This window comes from Schistocerca piceifrons, chromosome 7, assembly GCF_021461385.2.
Source record: "Schistocerca piceifrons isolate TAMUIC-IGC-003096 chromosome 7, iqSchPice1.1, whole genome shotgun sequence".
In the NCBI taxonomy this organism is placed as follows: Eukaryota; Metazoa; Arthropoda; class Insecta; order Orthoptera; family Acrididae; genus Schistocerca; species Schistocerca piceifrons.
In genome coordinates this window covers 318,683,811-318,704,303 of record NC_060144.1, presented here as the reverse complement: position 1 = coordinate 318,704,303, position 20,493 = coordinate 318,683,811, and the positions used below count along the sequence as shown (strand labels likewise).

The 20,493-nt window shown below is 42.4% G+C and overlaps 1 protein-coding gene across 1 annotated transcript in view; it reads right to left on the bottom strand.

Annotated features, from left to right (window-relative positions):
- Nucleotides 1-20,493, bottom strand: part of LOC124805314 — a 231,105-nt gene that overhangs the window by 75,147 nt on the left and 135,465 nt on the right. Inside the window, exon 2 of the mRNA XM_047265829.1 lies at nt 12,451-12,623. Within this exon, the coding sequence (XP_047121785.1) occupies nt 12,451-12,618 (168 nt within the window). The 5' untranslated portion in view covers nt 12,619-12,623. The remainder of the gene's footprint in view (nt 1-12,450; nt 12,624-20,493) is intronic.

Here is a 20,493-nt window from a genome sequence, read left to right as displayed (position 1 = left end):
CGATCATGAGGGCGGAACAGCTCAACAAAGTGTACGTTGGTGCCATGAGTCAAGGACTGTCCAGGTCACCACCCATGTCATATGCCCCATCCCTGTCCAAGCTGTTTCCCGCCCCATTCCATGTAGGTTTTTAACAGAGAGTACTATTCAGCACTGACTCCTTACTTGCCTTGCATTTATTGCAAAACTTTCGCCCAGTACAAAGTCCCAAGTGGCTGGGGAAAAGCTCAGGGGTTTCGTATATAAGAAGGGGAAAAGAACTGCCGCAGAAAACTACTGACCAGTCTCCTTGACGTCGGTTTGCTGCAGAATTCTTGCACATATTCTAAGTTCAAATGTACGTTCAATAGTAGATTAAAGCTTTATTTGTTACCATCGGCGTAGCTTTCTCTCACATTATCCCAGCTTTTTTCTTTCTGTCCAACAACGACTTTATGTCGGTCACATTATAACCTGTAATCTGTTCTTTTCTTTTACCTTCCTATTACTGTTTTTTCTTTCCATCCTACCTAGTGATCTTACCCTGTTGTTTCTCGCTCTTCCTCTGAACAGTCAACTACTTCTTCCAATTAATTCCTCCTGCACTGTAGCCACACATTTCTGTTTGGTGTCACTACTTGTATTCTACAAGGACATAATGAGAAAATTGCTGAACGTTAATAAGATAGACATTTCTTAAATTCCACATATTAATTAGTATGTAAACAAGGTGGTCCATTGATCGTGACCAGGCCAAATATCTCACGAAATAAGAGTCAAACGAAAAAACTACAAAGAACGATACTTGTCTAGCTTGAAGGGGGAAACCAGATGGCGCTATGATTGGCCCGCCAGTCGGCGCTGCCATAGGTCAAACAGATATCAACTGCGTTTTTTAAAATAGGAACCCTGATTTTTATTACATATTCGTGTAGTACGTAAAGAAATATGAATGTTTTAGTTGGACCACTTTTTCGCTTTGTGATAGATGGCGCTGTAATAGTCACAAACATATGGCTCACAATTTTAGACGAACAGTTGGTAACAGGTAGGTTTTTTAAATTAAAATACAGAACGTAGATACGTTTGAACATTTTATTTCGGTTGTTCCAATGTGATACATGTACCTTTGTACATGAACGCATACTGTTACAGCGTCATTACCTGTAAATACCACATTAATGCAATAAATGCTCAAAATGTTGTCTGTCAACCTCAATGCATTTGGCAATAAGCGTAACGACATTCCTCTCAACAGCGAGTAGTTCGCCTTCCATAATGTCCGCACATGCATTGACAATGCACTGACGCATGTTATCAGTCGTTGTCGGTGGATCACGATAGCAAATATCCTTCAAATTTCCCCACAGGAAGAAATCCGGGGACGTCAGACCCGGTGAACGTGCGGGCCATGGTCTGGTGCTTCGACGACCAATCCACCTGTCATGAAATATGCTATTCAATACCGCTTCAGCCGCTCGCGAGCTATGTGCCAGACATCCATCATGTTGGAAGTACATCGCCATTGTGTCTTGCAGTGAAACATCTTGTAGTAACATCGGTAGAACATTACGTAGGACATCAGCATACATTGCATCATTTAGATTGCCATCGATAAAAAGTGGGGGCAATTATCCTTCTTCCCATAATGCCGCACCACACATTAACCCGCGAAGGTCGCTGATGTTTCACTTGTCGCAGCCATTGTGGATTTTCCGTTGCCCAATAGTGCATTATTATGCCGGTTTACGTTACCGCTGTTGGTGAATGACGCTTCGTCGCTAAATAGAACGCGTGCAAAAAATCTGTCATCGTCCCGTAATGTCTCTTGTGTCCAGTGGCAGAACTGTACATGACGTTCAAAGTCGTCGCCATACAATTCCTGGTGCACAGAAATATGGTACGGGTGCATTCGATGTTGATGTAGCATTCTCAACGCCGACGATTTTGAGATTCCCGATTCTCGCGCAATTCGTCTGCTACTGATGTGTGGATTAGCCGTGACAGCAGCTAAAACACTTACTTGGGCATCATCATTTGTTGCAGGTCGTGGTTGACGTTTCACATGTGGCTGAACACTTCCTATTTCCTTAAATAACGTAACTATCCGGCGAACGGATGATGTAGTCCAGGATACCGAGCAGCATACATAGCACACGCCCGTTGGGCATTTTGATCACAATAGCCATACATCAACACGATATCGACTTTTTCCGCAATTGGTAAAAGGTCCATTTTAACACGGGTAATGTATCACGAAGCAAATACCGTCCGCACTGGCGGAATGTTTCGTGATACCACGTACTTACCCGTTTGTGACTATTACAGCGCCATCTATCACAAAGCGAAAAAAGTGGTCCAACTAAAACATTCATATTTCTTTACGTACTACACAAATATGTAATAAAAATGGGGGTTCCTATTTTTAAAAAAACGTAGTGGATGTCCTTTTGACCTATGGCAGCGCCATTTAGCGGGCCAACCATAGCGCCATCTGTTTTCCCCCTTCAGACGAGTTTCGTTCTTTGTAGTTTTTTCGTTTGATGCTTATTTCCTGAGATATTTGGCCCTGTTACTATCAATTATTATTATTATTATTATTATTATTATTATTATTATTATGATAATATAATGACCATTTACTTATGAGACTACAGTTGAGCTTTAAGAATACCCCTTCGATGCTATCAAGATCTGAACCCTATGTCTTATACTGTGAATGGATTTTTCCGCATAACATCATGTGCAGTGTTAAGACATGTCACACAACGGATACTATTGAATATCTGAATTTAAACAGGGATGGTCCAATTAAACATAGCTTACAGAAATACAATGAGAAAGTGTTACATCTAACTATGGAATGAAACCAAATGTCACAGTAACGTTCAGTTTTTGCTAAACGATGACTTGACTACAAACACTGTGTACATACGACAAATAATTACTAAGTGCAGAATGATTCAAATGGATTATTAAACATATAAGACAATACCTTGACACATATGTGTGGATTAGCGAAGGAAGTGATAGAAGTGAGGTACAATTAAATAGGTCCACGTGTACGACCTATTGGCTAACAGTTAAAGGAAATTGGCTAACAGTGAAAGGAAAGAACCAGAGAAGAATGTATGAGAGTCTGTTCCCTTGCCTAAGTCAGGATTAAGTTCAACTAGCTGTGTATGCGAATTAATTCAGAAAAGCAGACTAACTCGAAAGAAATGACTTTGAATCCACTTCACAACATCGTGCAAAAATGCTACTCATGCTTACTATCGTTCTTAAACTCAGATGCCATAATGGTAGCTGAAAGTTACACGTCCGGCCCCAGTATCTGTGATCGGCTCTGAGTCAGTCTCAAAACGACCATCAGCTAAAGTGTTGTCTCCTGCCTCCTCTTAAGGAATGTGCCGTGATAACCAATCACACACATTCCCTTAAAGTGGGGCAAAAAGCAGAAATTCTCTCCCAGTATGTGGCTGGTTTCACGTTTCAGCGAATGATATCAGCTGTACAGACACTCGTAAACTCTCATCTCCGTTTCAGAAATAATTTTGGTGAGCCAGTTCTGAACACCCTTACAAAGCGTATATGTCAGTTACTGATAACCTCCTTTGAATCCAGCAAATTCCTCTCTTTGTGAGTCTCTCATGTTTTCCCATCCCTTTGCAGATCCCTATCTTTTTAGAAAGTGCTCTTTTCACTGCTTCTTGGAGTATAACTTCATAGCTTGCCAAGTTAGGCCCCCTGCCCCCTGGTGCGGCCGTCACTGGGGTGCCGAGCACTAGCACTATACCAAACAGTGTCCGTTGCTCAGTTCATAAACTGCACGGACTCTGCCTTTTAGCAAGAAACGGTTTTACGACCCATTTTATATACTACTCGTGTGGCCCTTGCTTTCTCACAGTCAGCCACTGAATTCAGCTCACAGAAAAATTACACATAGCTTTCAGCACTGTCGCCAACGGCCTTGCCGCAGTGGTAACACCGGTTCCCGTCAGATCACAGAAGTTAAGCGCTGTCGGGCTGGGCTTGAATGGGTGACCATCCGGTCTGCCGAGCGCTGTTGGCAAGCGGGGTGCGCTCACCCTTGTGAGGCAAACTGAGGAGCTACTTGATTGAGAAGTAGCGGCTCCGGTCTCGGAAACTGACATATGGCCGGGAGAGCGGTGTGGGGACTACATGCCCCTCCATATCCGCATCCAGTGACGCCTGTAGGCTGAGGATAGCACGGTGGCCGGTCGGTACCGTTGGGTCTTCATGGCCAGTTGGGGAGTAGTTTAGTTTTTCAGCACTGTATAGAACTGAAATGAAGAAGTACTTATTAAGTTGACAATCATTGGTTTTGTTATATGCATATTTTCATGTGTCACTTGTAATTTAAATTGATTTGGCAGTCTATTTTAGAAGTTGTAAGAGGTCCATGACTAAGGAATTTATTGCTGGTGCACTCAAGCAGATGTAACTTCGATGGATTGCAGTCGCGCTGCCTGCGATATTTATTGCTATTATAGAATCGCAGACCAGAGAGCACTGTCAGCAGCAGCAGTAGTAGTAGTAGCTCGCAGTCGGTCGGATGGGTCGGGTGGCTCGTAGAGAGCAGTTGTCTAGTTGTATAGCTCACAGAGAGCACTTGTGTCCTGTATGGAATTACAAAGACCGGTCGTGGAGAACGATGGCGTTGCCTGAGCAATATAGTATAAGGTAAAACCAAAAATTGTTATTTATTGCCGCGCGGATATGTAATTTGCAACAACTCATTTTGTACTATTGTTACATCAAAGTCACATGTAAATAATTTTCAATAATTTTTCAATAATAATCTTTCTTATAAAGGTAACTTCTGACAGTCATTTATCTGAATTTAAAGTTTTTACTAATTTCTCCTATCCATAGTCATGCCAATTATCGTCACTAATATCAGTTGTTTTTCATACATAACAAAATCTAGTGGCCAGCATTGCACTGGGCTGTGCCAAAAAAATTTCTTGTAGGAGCTGATATATACGCGTTATCCGGCGACATCATTGAGGTAAGAATCTTCAGTTTATTCAGAATGAATTTTCAGGGCCGTGACGCAGCATTGCTGACATCTAGATTTACCAGTTTAGATTCACAGTCAGTTAATTACTGAAAGGTTTTAATTATATGAGTCACATTTTTATTGCAAGGTTATGGAAAGAATTTAACTGTTGGGAGGTTACAAAGTGCGTTATTAATTGCGTTATTTAGCGGTTTTCTTTTTTTTTCTTTTTATTAATTGGTGTGAGCAGTCGCAGAGCCCAGTGGGCAGCGACTGTTGTCATCTTCAGATTTTCTCCTATAGGATCGACTGTGATTCCCAGAGACGTCATTTATCACTTTATTCTTTGATGTTCAAGACGTGTTTGACCTCTGAGGAAGCATCTGCATCACCTCGACAATATCTCCTACACGGTCCACTGACGTTAATGTAAGTACCTATCAAAAGCATGAATAACTATCTCATCAGTGTTGATTAGCACGAAGTCTGTCAGTGAGATTGTGGAAGATACCAAAGGGATGTGGAACCATTTGGCTCCAGTGCCATGGCCAGCTATGCGAGGTTCCTTGGTTTAGGATCCACAGTGCGGGCAGCCCGATAGAGGTGGCCCACGGATTCTCGATTGAACTTAAATCTGGGGAGTTAGGTGGCCAGGGGAGTGCAGTCAACTCATCCCGGTGCTCTTCGAACCAAACACATACACTGTGATCTGCGCTACATGTTGCATTGTCCTGCTGGTAGATGCCATCATCTCGAGGGAAAAAAAAGAACTGCATGTGGGGACGGACATGAACACCAAGCATAGATGCATACTTGCGTTGATACATTGTGCCTTCCTCAATGACGAAATCGCTCAGGGAATGCCACGAAAACATTCCCCAGACCATAATGCTCCCGCCTCCTGCCCGGACTCTTCTGACGATTGTTGCAAGGCTTTACTCACCAATGGCCATCTGTCCGATGGAGCATAAAAAGTGATTCAACTCAAATCGTTACCTGTCGCCACTCAGTGGATGTCCAGTCGCAGTATTGGCTTGGAAAATTCTAATCATCGACATGAATGGTTCAAATGGCTCTGAGCACTATGGGACTTAACATCTGAGGTCATCAGTCCCCTAGAACCTAGAACTACTTAAACCTAACTAACCTGAGGACATCACACACATCCATGCCCAAGGCAGGATTCGAACCTGCGACCGTAGCGGTCGCGCGGTTCCAGACTGAAGCGCCTAGAACCGCTCGGCCATAGCGGCCGGCCGTCGTCATGAATGAACAGCAGTCAGCAGGGGTGCAAAACCACCCACCTGCTGTGGAGGCTGATGCACAGCAATATTTGCTGATTGCTGTATGAGGAGACACTATTGATAGCCCTTTGGTTCATCTGGGCGGTCAGTTACCCAACGCCTGCGCTTCTATTCACCCACAAACATCTCCACAGCCTTCGTTCACCCCTTTCCTCTATGGTCCGTGGTGTACCACAGTGTACCGCAGTTGCCTCAGCGCCGGTTTTGGATAGCGCCATTTTGCTGTTCACGACATACAGTAAGCGCGACACCGCGCGAACTGCTTCGAAACTTAGCCATTTGGGAAATGCTTCCACCCTTGGAACGAAAGCCAATGATTACGCCCTTTTGGGCGTGAGATAGATCGCTGCTTTTCCGCAAAACGACAATGGCATTGTTTTCCGCCTCCCCTCACAGACACACCTTATGCACCCTCCACTGCTAGTGGTGCTACCTGTCGCCTGTGAGTGATTATTGCACGTTGGCGTCGAACATATGCGGTGGTCGAATTTATGTGACTGGACCGTGTATGATGATATAATGTTTCTGCATACTTTCACCAATACTACACGGATTATTGCGCTGTTGTTCCTCTTCAAATTAAAAAAACGAATTAGTGCCACATGTTGCTCCTCTTTACCAATGGCTGAACCATTTTGTTTCGTCACCTTGAACTGCGCAAGGATTTCATTATGTACCAGGACTGGAGACATATAGGGGAGAGTGTTGTGCCTGGGGAATAGTTTATCTAGTACCACACGATACTTCCTGGTCGGTGTTTTAATCTAGTGACCGATTTTATAGTCACATGTAGGAATGCGCACTGGAGACCGCTATAAGAAATTTCCGCTATTTTCTACAGTGTTTGTTGTTCTGAGACACGAGGTCATATTTTCTGCAACATTTCTAAATATGTTGAGTTCTACAAGCTTTAAATGTTGTGTGATAAACAAATTACTCAAAAATGGACCCTATTAACTTGATTTGTATTTCATGAAGTATAAATTGTATATAAACAGTCTGCATACCAATGAAAGGATTAAGTATCAAATCTTTTTAACACAAGTTACAAATGTTCAATTGGTCCTCCCTTCGACGCAGAGCAAACATCTAAGCGGTAGCCAAACTCGTTCGACACGCTAAGAAGCTGGTCTTGTGTTGCAGAGCTCACCTCAGCAGTGACACAGTTTCGCAGGTCGGGTAGAGGTGTTGGTAGAGGCACGATGTAAATAACCAGACAAGAAAAAGTCACAGGATGTGAGACCAGGAGATCTCGTGACCAGTAGTGTAGAGTCAGGTCTTTATTCCCCTTGCGACCATGCAGCTACAAGGAAGGCATTGATTTAAAAGACCTCGAACATGACGATGCCAATGGGACCGAGTTCCATCCTGTTGGAAAATGAACTCTTACGAATCTTCGGTAAATTCAGGAAAAAGCAATTAGTCCAACACATCCAGGAGCTTTATTCCACTTACAGTGCTTTCCAGAGAAAAAAAAATTGATCCATAAACTTTTGTCTATGATACGGTGCAGAACAAGTTTAGCTTCATCAAGTCTCTCTCAGGCTGCAATGTTGTACGGGGATTTTGCGAACTCAAGAATGCAGGAAACCTTCTGCTACATCGTAGCTATCTTACCCACAATTGCCGATTGGTGAGAGGGCCCTAGTGGCTATTTATGCAGCTATCACCGCAACTAGTAGTTTACAAAACGAAAGTATGTAGACTGTTCATGTCCCACTTACACGCCGTGAAATGAAAGTTAAGTTGGCTCCATCGTTCTAAATAACCTCGCATATTAAAGCTATTTCGAAGATACAGTTAATTATTAAGTAACAAAACTTTATGGCGAGTAAAATAGTACATATTTATAAAACTAATAAGGCCTGTATAATTTGGGGACGGTCTAACCATACTTCATACATTCAGGAAACATGTGAGAATTGCAAATAAATTGAGTTTCTTTAAAGACTCAACAATTTAAACTATCTTGTTATTGGAAATTTGTCTTAGTTTCCAGTATCTTCTATTTCAAAATGTACATAACTTGTAACTGATTTCTGACAATACTTGCACTTAACTTGATTTCATTAAGTAATTAATACGTAGACTATTAAATACAGTACTGGCGAGATTTTCTCGATTGCAATTCTTTAAAAAGACACACATCACAATAAGTTTTGCATCACCTCGGTTCCGAGAGTTCCGGAACCTGTGTAGAGAACTGGAAGAGATATCAACATAAACATCATTTCCGCCCTTTTTATTACTCATGAAAACCACATATTGCATGTTGTACCACCAAACAGCGAGACCTTCAGAGGTGGTGGTCCAGACTACTGTACACACCAGTACCTCTAATACCTAGTAGCACGTCCTCTTGCATTGATGCATGCCTGTATTCGTCTGGCATACTATCCACAAGTTCTTCAAGGCACTATTGGTCCATTGTCTCACTCCTCAACGGCGATTCGGCGTAGATCCACCAGAGTGGTTGGTGGTCACGTCATCCATAAACAGCCCTTCGCAATCTATCCCAGGCATGTTCGATAGGATTCATGTCTGGAGACATGTCGGCCACTCTATTCGAGCGACGTCGTTATCCTGAAGGAAGTCATCCACAAGATGTGCACGATGGGGGCGCGAATTTTCGCCTACGAAGACGAATGCCTCTCCAGTATACTGCCGATATGGTTGCACTATCGGTCAGAGGATGGCATTCACGTATCCTATAGCTGTTACGTCGCCTTTCATGACCACCAGTGGCGTAAGTTGGCCCCACATAATGCCACCCCAAAACAGCGGGGAACTTCCACCTGCGTTCAGCCTGAGCGGGTTGCCTCCAAACACGTCTCCGACGATTGTCTGGTTGAAGGCATATGGGACACTCATCGGTGAAGAGAAAGTGATGCCAATCCAGAGCGGTCCATGTGGCATGTTGTTGGCCCCATCTGTACCGCGCTGCATAGTGTCGCGGTTGAAAAGCTGGACCTCGCCATGGACGTCGGGAGTGAAGCTGCGCATCATACAGCCTATTGACCACGGCTTGAGTAGTAACACGACGTCCTGTGGCTGCACGAAAAGCATTATTCAACGTGGTGGCGTTGCTGCCAGTGTTCCTTCGAGCCATAATTCGAAGGTAACGGTTATCCACCGCAGTAGTAGCCCTTGAGCGGCCTGAGCGAGGCATGTCATCGACAGTTGCTGTCTTTCTGTATATCGTCCATGTCCGATCAACATCGCTTTGATTCATTCCGAGACGTCTGGACACTTCCCTTGTTGCGAGCCCTTTCTGGCACAAAGTGACAATGCGGACGCGATCGAACCGTGGTATTGACTGTCTAGGCGTGGTTGAACTACGGACAACACGAGCCGTGTACCTCCATCCTGGTGGAATGAGTGGAACTGATCGGCTGTCAGACTCCCTCCGTATAATAGGCGCTACTCATACATAGTTGTTTACACATTTGGGCGGGTTTAGTGACATCTATCAACAGACAAAGGGACTGTGTCTGTGATATAATATCCGGAGTCAACGCCTATCTTCAGGAGTTGTGGGAATCGGGTTGATGCAAAAGGTTTTTTTTTATGTGTATAGAATATAATATTTGTTCCTGGGTATACGAAGACTATCTTGTACTTTGGAATACTTTTTCGGCTTTGGAAAACATTTATTTTCTGGAGTAATTTTTGAAATTTCAGAGCCGGCCGGTGTGGCCGAATGGTTCTAGGCGCTTCAGTCTGGAACCGCGCGACTGCTACGGTCGCAGGTTCGAATCTTGCCACGGGCATTGATGTAGGTGATGTCCTTAGGTTAGTTAGGTTTACGTAGTTCTAAGTTCTAAGGGACTGGTGACCTCAGATGTTAAGTCCCATAGTGCTCTGCGGCATTTGATCCATTTGTCAAACGTGTTCCAAGGTACAACACTTTCCCTTACCAACAAACAAACAAAAATTTAATTGTGTACTTTACTATTTCGAGATGATAACTGGAACTTTGCGATTATCCTTCGTAGGCAAGTTAATGTCAGCAACTAATCCTCAAACTTAGGTCTTTCAGATGATGGCAACATCGCCTTTCTGTATTCAGTGATTATGAGAACTTAATTTTTTTTAAATCAGCCGATAGTTCGTAATCATTATGTGTCTATAAATTATCCATTTTTTCAGGAAGTACTACTTCTCTATGACTTTTACGTGAAGGGGAAGTTGTTTGAATTTTCGGTGTGCGGACATTTGCCACGCCGGACATTTGCCACGCCGGACATTTGCCACGATTTTACCTGCTCCGAAGGGTTGGGTCCCTTGTCTCCCCCTCCTCCTCCTCCTCCTCCTCATCACTTACTGAGCCTTTCCGCTGGTTTACTTAACATACAACCAGAATCCCTTTCGATTTTCCGACACATTTCTAGAGACAGTTTTGTTTTGGAAACTATTAAATGCATCTCGCATTGAAATCTGCACCAAATTTCAAGCCTAAGTAAAACTTCGCCAATCTTGGAGATTTTACGTTCGTCTAAATTATACTTGCCTTTTTCAGTGCTCCTGCAGCAGCTTTCTGTCGTGTTTTGTGTACCATGGGGGATCAGTTCTGTCTCCTATTAATTTATTTGGTATGAATCTCTCGAGTGCTGTTGATACTATTTCTTTGAACTTAAGCCACATATGGTCTTCACTTACATAGTTTGGAAGGATTGGAGACTGTCTCTTAGAAAGACGTCAACCGATTTTTTAGTTGCTTTTTAAATAGATATATTTCGCTTTTAGTTTTGGTGAGTTTCTTTGTTACAGAATTGAGTCTCCCTACGACTGTGTGTTCACTAATCCCTGTATCCATCGTGATGCTCAGGATTATTTGTAGCTAAGAGGTCAAGTGTGTTTTCGTAACCATTTACAGTTTGAATGGCCTCGTGAACTAATTGTTCAAAATAATTTTTAAAAAAGCATTTAGAATAATTACGGAAGTTGTTTTCTATCTACAATAGGGTCTGAAAGGTAGATTGAAGCCACTGCCAACAGTAATTGTATGAGTAGGGTACCTACTTGTGGTGAGACTCAAGTTTTGTTTGAACTTTTCAGCAACTGTTTCATCTGAGACCGGGGGTCGGTAAGAGGAGCCAGTTATTAACTTATTCCAATTGTCAAATATATACTCTGCCCATACTAAGTCACAGGAACTATCTGCTTCAATGTCGCTTGTGAGCTGAAACACACATTACATTATTTTTCCTTACGATGTGCTTCTTGTTTCTGTTGTAGTGCAGATCATTACAATTACGGTTTTTCCCTCCCAAACCTAGGATGCTTTCTCTGTGACCCCGTAAATACCAGAGCTAAACAATGTAGAACAACAACTACGTTAGAAGCATAGCATTCTGTATTATTTCATTTCCTTATTTCTAACATTTTAAAATTGTACGTCGACTTTAGATGACATATCAATCATAGATGTTATTATCCCTATTTAGAGAACGTATTTTCAGTCATGTTTTGAACATTGTCCCGCTACACTATATTAACTAATGTTTCGCCGCAAGGGGTATCACAATTTAGAGAGTAAATTAATATGGAGTATGTCGTTCTTCTTTTCACACATTCACATACCCATTTCTCCTTTCCTTATTGTCTTTTGTGCATGTAGTTGTAGTAATTAAAGTAGGCACAAATGCAATGATCAAAAAGAAATGATTAGCGTACATTCGCATTCTCTTTACATCGTTCCGTTCTTGTTGCTCCCATGGCGATGGACCGTTTCTATCGCAATCAGTAAGCGTGAAAGGAAGCTACCGTACAGACAGAGGGATCTATATTTATACTTGGCAGAACTAATTACATACTGACATTATCGTTATAAATATAAATATTTCGATTTCGGAAAAGAAGCTCTGTATTTGGCCAAGTTGTCGAACAAGAAAGTCCCTTACCTACTGGTTGTATCGAATAAGATGTGGAGACGGCGGTTTGAAAGCGGACAGAAGTAGTACGAGGAAGGGCGTCCCTTACCTGAGGGATCGCTACTCAAGCTACCTGACGAAGGGGGCAAGTGTGGCAAATGTCCGGCGTGGCAAATGTCCGGCATTCGAATTTTCGGTGTAAGAAGGTCCTTCCTAGAAATGGCCTAGGAGGGGACTGGAGCAGTGGAGGTTGGGGACGAAGTGGCTGTACCTGCGTGTGCGCCGGTACGTCGACGCCCTCCCGCAGGAGCAGGCGCAGGTAGGCGTCAGCATCAGCTTCTGCGTCCGCGCCGGCACACGCCGCCTCCGCTCTGCCGTTGGCGCTGGCGTTCACTTCGCCGACGTCCGCGGGCACCGCCTGGTCCGGCTCGGGCGACATATTCTCTGTAACACACAAAGCCAGACATGTTTATACTTCATAACACAAACATCTGCACATTGCCCAGGAAGGAAAAGAAATGAGAGAGAAAGAAAGTGGGAGAAGGAGAGAGCCAATAAATGACTCCATCTCTTTACTGAAACACGAAATACGAAGGCTGGCAGAGAAGTAACCTTCTTTAGGCTGCAAAATAAAATACACCAAACACTCAATTACTAGGAGCGGATAAACCGCTTAAGGGGCTGCCAGAGTATAGAAGAGTGATGTTTGAAAAAAGGAAAACGAAGCCTGAAGTATATATTTTCAGTATCTTCCATCTAGTCTATAAATCTTGTAAACTAGCTCAAGCCTGCAGTGTTACTCATGATTAAACAGTTATTTATAAAAAAAATGCCGAGGTAAGCCGAAACAAGGCCCCGGGAGTAGACAACAGTCCATTAGAACTACTGATAATCTTGGGAGAGCGAGCCCTGACAAATCTCTACCATCAAGTGAGCAAGGTGTATGAAACAGGCGAAATACCCTCAAACTGCAAGAAGAATATAATAATTACAATCCCAAAGAAAGCAGATGTTGACAGATGTGGAAATTACCGAACTATCAGTTTAATAAGTCACGGCTGCAAAATACTAACGAGAATTCTTTACAGACGAATGGAAAAACTGGTAGAAGCCGACCTCGGTGCAAATCAGTTTGGACCGTAGAAATGTTGGAACACGTGAGGCAATACTGACCTTACGACTTACCTTAGAAGAAAGATTAAGGAAAGACAAACCTACGTTTCTAGCATTTGTAGACTTAGAGAAACCGTTTGACAATGTTGACTGGAATACTCTCTTTCAAATTCTGGAGATGTCAAAGGTAAAATACAGGGATCGAAATGCTATTTACAATTTGTACAGAAACCAGATGGCAGTTATAAGAGCCGAGGGGCATGAAATGGAAGCAGTGGTTGGGAAGGGAGTGAGACAGGGTTGTAGCCTATCCTCGATATTATTCAAACTGTATATTGAGCAAGCAGTAAAAGAAACAATAGAAAAATTCGGAGTAGGAATTAAAATCCATGGAGAAGAAATAAAAACTTTGAGGTTCGCCGATGACATTGTAATGACCTAGAGGAGCAGTTGAACAAAATGGACTATGTCTTGAAAGGAGGATATAAGATGAACATGAACAAAAGCAAAACGAGGATAATGGGATGTAGTCGAATTAAATCGGGTGATGCTGAGGGTATCAGATTAGGAAATAAGGCGCTTAAAGTAGTAAATGAATTTTGCTATTTAGGGAGCAAAATAACTGATGATGGTCGAAGTAGAGAGGATATAAAATGTAGACTGGCAAGGCAAGAAAGCGTTTCTGAAGAAGAGAAGTTCGTTAACATCGAGTACAGATTTAAGTGTCAGGAAGTCGTTTCTGAACGTGTTTGTATGGAGTGTGGCCATGTATGGAAGTGAAACGTGGACGACAAACAGTTTACACAAGAAGAGAATAGAAGCTTTCGAAATGTGGTGCTACAGAAGAATGCTGAAGAACAGATTGGTAGATCACGTAAGTAAGGAGGAGGTACTGAATAGAATTGGGGAAAAGAGAAATTTGTGGCACAACTTCACTTGGTAGGACATGTTCTGAGGCATCAAGGGATCACCAATTTAGTATTGGAGGGCAGCGCGGAGGGTAAAAATCGTAGAGGAAGACTAAGTGATGAATACATTAAACAGATTTAGAAGGATGTAGGTTGCTGTAGGTACTGGAAGATAGAGTAGCACGGGTAGCTGCATCAAACCAGTCTCTGGACTGAAGACCACTACATCAACAACAGCCGAAGTATGTATATATTCCAGTCTTCTATTAGTCCAGCTATTCCTTCCTCTTCCCCCTTTCTTTGCCCATGTCCTCCACCCTCCTCCTCTCTCTCCATTTCCTCCAACCCTCCCCGCAACCTCACTATCTCTTCATCTCCTCCTCCACCTCTCTCTGTCTATCTGCTCCTCTCTCCTCTCCACCTCTCCCCTTTCTCTATCCACTTCCTCCTCCCATTCTCTCTGTTTATCTCCTTATCCCCCTCTCTCTGTACATCTTCTTCTCCCCCTTATCACTGTCCATCTTCTCCTGTCCCCTCTCTGTCTGCCCATCTCCACCCTCCCCCCATTCAACTCCCACGGTATCACCCACCCCGACAGGAGCTGGTGGTTCTTATCTCTACATTATTTCTTTCCAGTTCGTGTGTACCAAATTTGGTTGATATCGTTCCAGGAATTTCAGATGAGCTTTTTACCCATGGCTTTGCGCGCGTTTCACATTTCAAATATGTTTCATGTATATTTAACATGTTTCACACGTATTTGTACACATATTTCACTTATACCTCTAGTGAATTTCACGATGCATTTTCATTTTCACGCAGCCCAGTGTTTATGATGTCGTATCTCCTAAACTGTCTGCTGGACAAAGAATGTATTTTTGTAGGTACATTCAGCGACATATGTGGATACTGCCTGCGAAATGTGTTGCGAACAGAGTTTGTAGTAAAACTTCATGCACGACGCGGCAGATGTTCACTCATCTCAGTATTTGATGTCATATCTCCTCAACTCCGTGTCGTACAAGACGGTGACGTTCCCATCGCGAGGGACTACTGAGGAAATTAGGGAACCGGCATTAGGCTGACTGCGGAACGATTCTGCTGCTGCCAACGTACGTATCGTGTAATGACCACGAAGATAATACGAGAGAAATTAGGACTCGAACAGGGTATATACGAGTATGCTATCCTAAAAGCATAATTCTCATACAGTCTTCTTCGAATAAACATTCTCTGAAGCCATAAAAGATGATTTCGGGAGAATTACGTGGTCTTTCTAACGAGAATTCACACTTAAGTTTCCCGAACATTTCTGTCAACACTTCCGTGTGGGCTGCACGGCCCTGTTACGATCCTAAAAGCGCGTCTCTGAATTCGTTCCATGTCTGTTATCACGTCTGGTACAACGTTAATATTGATAAAGGTAAGATCTGTCGTGCTACAACTGGAAACTTCCTAACAACCCCTCGTGCGTTGGCAGGGTCAATTTTGTATTTTCAAATGAAGCATCTCATTTTAATTGCATATTCGGATTCTACGCCGAAAATACGTACGGTTCACTGAAGACATTGATCCTCTTTCGTCGCAGACGGCGCTGTAATAGAGAAATATCAAGTGTGCCTGTTTTTGCAACTAAGATTGCACATTTCATTTATGACGTAACTGTAAATCTTCTGTTCTAACGGTTAATACTACTGTTCAAACGTTATTTGAGTGTTGCAAATGTGATTGTACAATACAATATGTTCAGTCATTTCAATGTCTGGTTAGAAACTACGTTTAGTGTGATCCAGGAACAGCGACGTGGATGTAATAGTTTTCTATTCCCATCGGGATCCGGATTTCGGTGAGTTCCCTCGCCTCTCAGCTTTAGGGTGAGTACCCACGGCAGGTATGCCTGTCACTATCACTTCAGGACGTTTTACCTTTTTACAATGGTTGTGGTTTGTATTCCACCGAAATCAAGCATTACGATTGTTTGGGGACTCACCTCAGTCAACCCCGTAGGGAACAGGAAACTATGTTACTGTACTAGTAGCTTCTTTGCGAGAAAATGTCAATGTCTAGTCATATTATTTGTGCTGTAGAATCACATTTTCAACTCTCAAGTAACGTTTGAACATCAGTATCAATCGTTAGAACACGAAGGTTTACATTTACGTCGTAAGTTAAACTTAGAATCAAATATGTCGGTTCTTAATTGCAAAAGCAGGCACATTTAATAGTTGTCGATTACAGCGTTCTAAACTATGTTTTTGAGTAAGCCGTACTCATTTTTTAACACAGAATCCGCATATGCAATAAAAAATGCGGGACCCCATTTGAAAATGGGAAGTTGACCCTGACTACACAGGAGGGGTGGTTGGGTGGTCGCCAGTTGTAGCACAGACATATGTCCCCTTCACTAATATTAACTTTACCCCTGAAATTGTTTTTGCGAGATGTGTCGTTTTCGAGATATTTAGGTGTTTCAAATTAAAACAATGAAACTGCATGTTACCAAGCGGTTCATAGCATCCGATACCAGTTGCAGAGGGTTAAAAGACATTTTCAGTATTTAATACAATTTATCAACGAATTCGAAAAGTTCAGTTGCTGTCGTAAGCCATTCATTAAAAAATCTAATCTTATGTTACATGCTGAACACAGTAACACAAGTATTACAGTTAGAAGCTTTGTGTTTGTCTTGAGGAAGTTTAGCTCTCCGAGTACAAACACCCAGACTTCATTCGTTCAGTATCTGAGAATGAGAGTTGCAACAAACGTTGCACATAATTTCAAACCTTTAGGAATCTTCGTCGCCGAACCCCTCCCCCCTCCCTCCCCTACCCCACACACACACTGATGAAAGGAAAAAGTTTAGCTCTTGCTGCACTTAAGCTGTTCGTGCGATAGAACTTCTGCATCAGGCATGGCGTTTTAATTAATTATTTCTTTACTGCATACTCTTGGTCCTCAAAAATTAGTTTAAAGACTATAATGCGACTGTAAAAATACATCGTGGAACCAATGAGAGGTTACGTGACTGAGTGTTGGGTATTCACAGAAAGAAGTAAAAGAGAACTTTAGAAGTGGACTACCTGAGAACAACATTTAGAATTTCCCAACCTTATGGCGTAAGAAATAAGGAAATTAGAAGAAGGACGCGGACACTTTATAGTATTACGGACAGAGCAGAAGAAAGACAGCCTGAACTTTTAGGGCATTTCGAAAGAATGGAAGAAGACAGATGGCACTTTCATGGCAACCTCCTCGAGCAGAAAGAAAAGGAAGACAACGGAAAGAAAATGTGGCTAAGTGGCATCCAAGGAGCGATGAAGAGGATGAGGAAGATTGGCGAGATCGAGGCATTTGGCGACAGCGGTACGAGATGCGGCGATGGCAGTAAAACGCACGTTACGAAAGCAACAACTACTTGACTCTGTAGATAGTATCTACGTATACCACTGAATGTACCTACAAAATTGCATCGTTCAGGAGATACGATGTCACGGTCATTGAAGTGCGTACAAAACTAGCTTTTGCTTAAAACGGAGCGCAAATGATCCACAGTATACTCATCCAGCGTTTGATGATGAGAGCACTTCGCTTTTTCCAACAGACTTTTAAACATATTTTCAAGACTTTTCTAAACTTTTGCTTACTTGCCTGTTCACCATCAAACATTTAACTCATTTGAAGCCGTTATATTGTTGGAAGTTCGATTCTTTAAAGAATCGGAGGTTTATTGGTATTATAGGATTGATCAGTCTGGCGTCTTGCGTGTCATTTACTTCGCCGGTGCGCTGCACTTTCTCAGGACCCTCGCAGCAAATCTAAGTCTTTCATGCGCATTACCTGATACTGATTTTACGTCAACACCCATTTCATATCGTTTCTTATTTTTACTCGTAAGTACCTATGTAATACGACGTGCTCAAGATGTCCACGAATAAAGAGGATGTTCGATGCGAATAGTCGACTTTGATCAGTGACAGGAAACAAGCGACAAACGTCGTAAATAATACGTCAACTGTGACGTCATATCAGAATCGATTTGGAGAAAGTAATAAAGAGAAACATTTTTGAGAAGCAAAATTTACCGCATCGCGAAACAGATACTTCGAATTACGAATGCTGCAATAAATGAAATACGAAAATAATTATTAGTACGAAAGAGGAATCGAGTATTGTAGAAAAAATACACACTGGCGCAGTACATGGACGTCAGAAAATACAGCACGAACTGGATTTTTCTCGTAAAAATTGAAACTATTCAAAAATACATTTGCGTTACCGGTATATCAAAGGAAAATTTCAATACGCATTTACAAATACCGTAGATGAACCGTTGAACACTAAATCAAATCATAACTGACAACTATCACTATTCTTTGGGAACGACGTAAACTTCCAGATTAAGAAATACTGTTCAGAAAATACTCTCCACAAAGCTAAAAAAATAAAAAATATATCCGAAACCTGCTGTTATATGGCATTCGACAATGACTGGCAGTGCAGTAAAAGCGGGGGGCACAGGCCCGGCCTCTACCGGTAATTGCAGCAACCATAGATCAAAACGCCACTCCGGGTACCACGATATAGTATCAGGGCAATAATTATAGCTCCCACGATGAGTCACATATAGATAGCCAATCAGATTCACGGGAACATTATTTGCTTCGCGAATAAATGTAGCTTACATTAAGCCTATATTCGGAAATAACGAAATCTGTCTGGCATAAAAAAAATGAGACATATTTCGAATTAATAACCAAATAAGCGTCACTACCAAGAATCTGAATATCACCCATCGTCAGCACGCCACTGACAGTACTCATTCGTAAATAACGTCAGCTGGCATTTTCTTCTATTAAATCGTAACTGAACCACACCGTCCAGATTTTCGGCAATATCAGAAATAAGAAATAAAATTAAGTTATTCCAAAGACCAACATATACCTCAACATACACTACAGTTCAACCAGAGCACTGTATTACGGCAATAGTACTTTCGCGTTGGCATTCGTTTCCTTCGACAACTCACGAAGAAATTTTCACATTCCACCTAACGTAGAGCTCGGGCTACGTGTCAGGCGACTCTCTCAGCACATGTAGTTTACTTGGCTTTTTAAAAGCAAACTGTTGCGTCTAACATAACCTGGGCTACGGTACACATCAGTCTGTCGCTACAGACAGCTTTTTCGTTGTCACATTTGTTGGCTTCGCTTACATGTTCAATAATCAGCAATGACGTTGTTCTTTCTGGATAGATTAATAACATTCACTGGATCCCTCAGTTCGTCCGCCAGTTTCACAACGGTGAAACGAACGCGAGGAACTAAAGGATTTCCACTCCCAGTACTCTCCAAATGATCGTCGGAATCAGGGCGAGTAACTGCCTTTATATTTCGTGATGCTACTAATAAATAAATTTCACGCGTACAGCAAAAAACAGACTTCTGTTTCTAATAAAAATCAAAGATTAAAAATTGGTGTCTCTATAAACGATGAGATTACAATCGATAGAATATAGCCGGCCACGGTAGCCGAGCGGTTCTAGGCGCTTCAGTTCGAAACCGCGCGACTGCTACGGTCGCAGGTTCGAATCCTGTCTCGGGCATGGATGTCTGCGATGTCCTTAGGTTAGTTAGGTTTAAGAAGTTCTAAGTCTAGGGGACTGATGACCTCAGATGTTAAGTCCCATAGTGCTCAGAGCCATTTCTGATACAATATAACCTTAATGTAACGGTGCACAGAAAGGGCTAGTGAGTATGAGTGATTTATGTCACCATGACTGTTTCGTCACTGTTGTCGAGTCTGTGGATATAAACGTACGAGTAGATGCGCGTTTGTTACAGGGGTGACAGCCATGTGACACTTCTGTCTGCCGACCCGTGAACAAGCCCGAAATAAAACTCTCTCTTCACCGCTACGTTTTGATAGCCACCTTGCAGTGAGATTATATCGCGTTTATACAGGATTTAGGTAATTTCCAGGAATGATTGCCTATCGAAGTCGCGGCGACCAAACGATACATATCGAACGTGCGATTGTACATCGATCATGAAACTATGGTGGCGGGCGTTATAAGTATGTTTACGGTGGTCACTACAGCAAATACAAAAGAAAAGCGTTACAAAAATACTTGTAATTGCAAAGGAGACGACTTACCTTATTCGTCGTCGGTGTTGTCATCATGTTAATGTCCATTACGGTGGTCTGGATGGATAATTTGGAAGAGTGGAACCATGTATTCTTCCTGAAACTCGTTCGTTTTCCGCACTTTCCGCAACGAAATTGTAACGGTATTT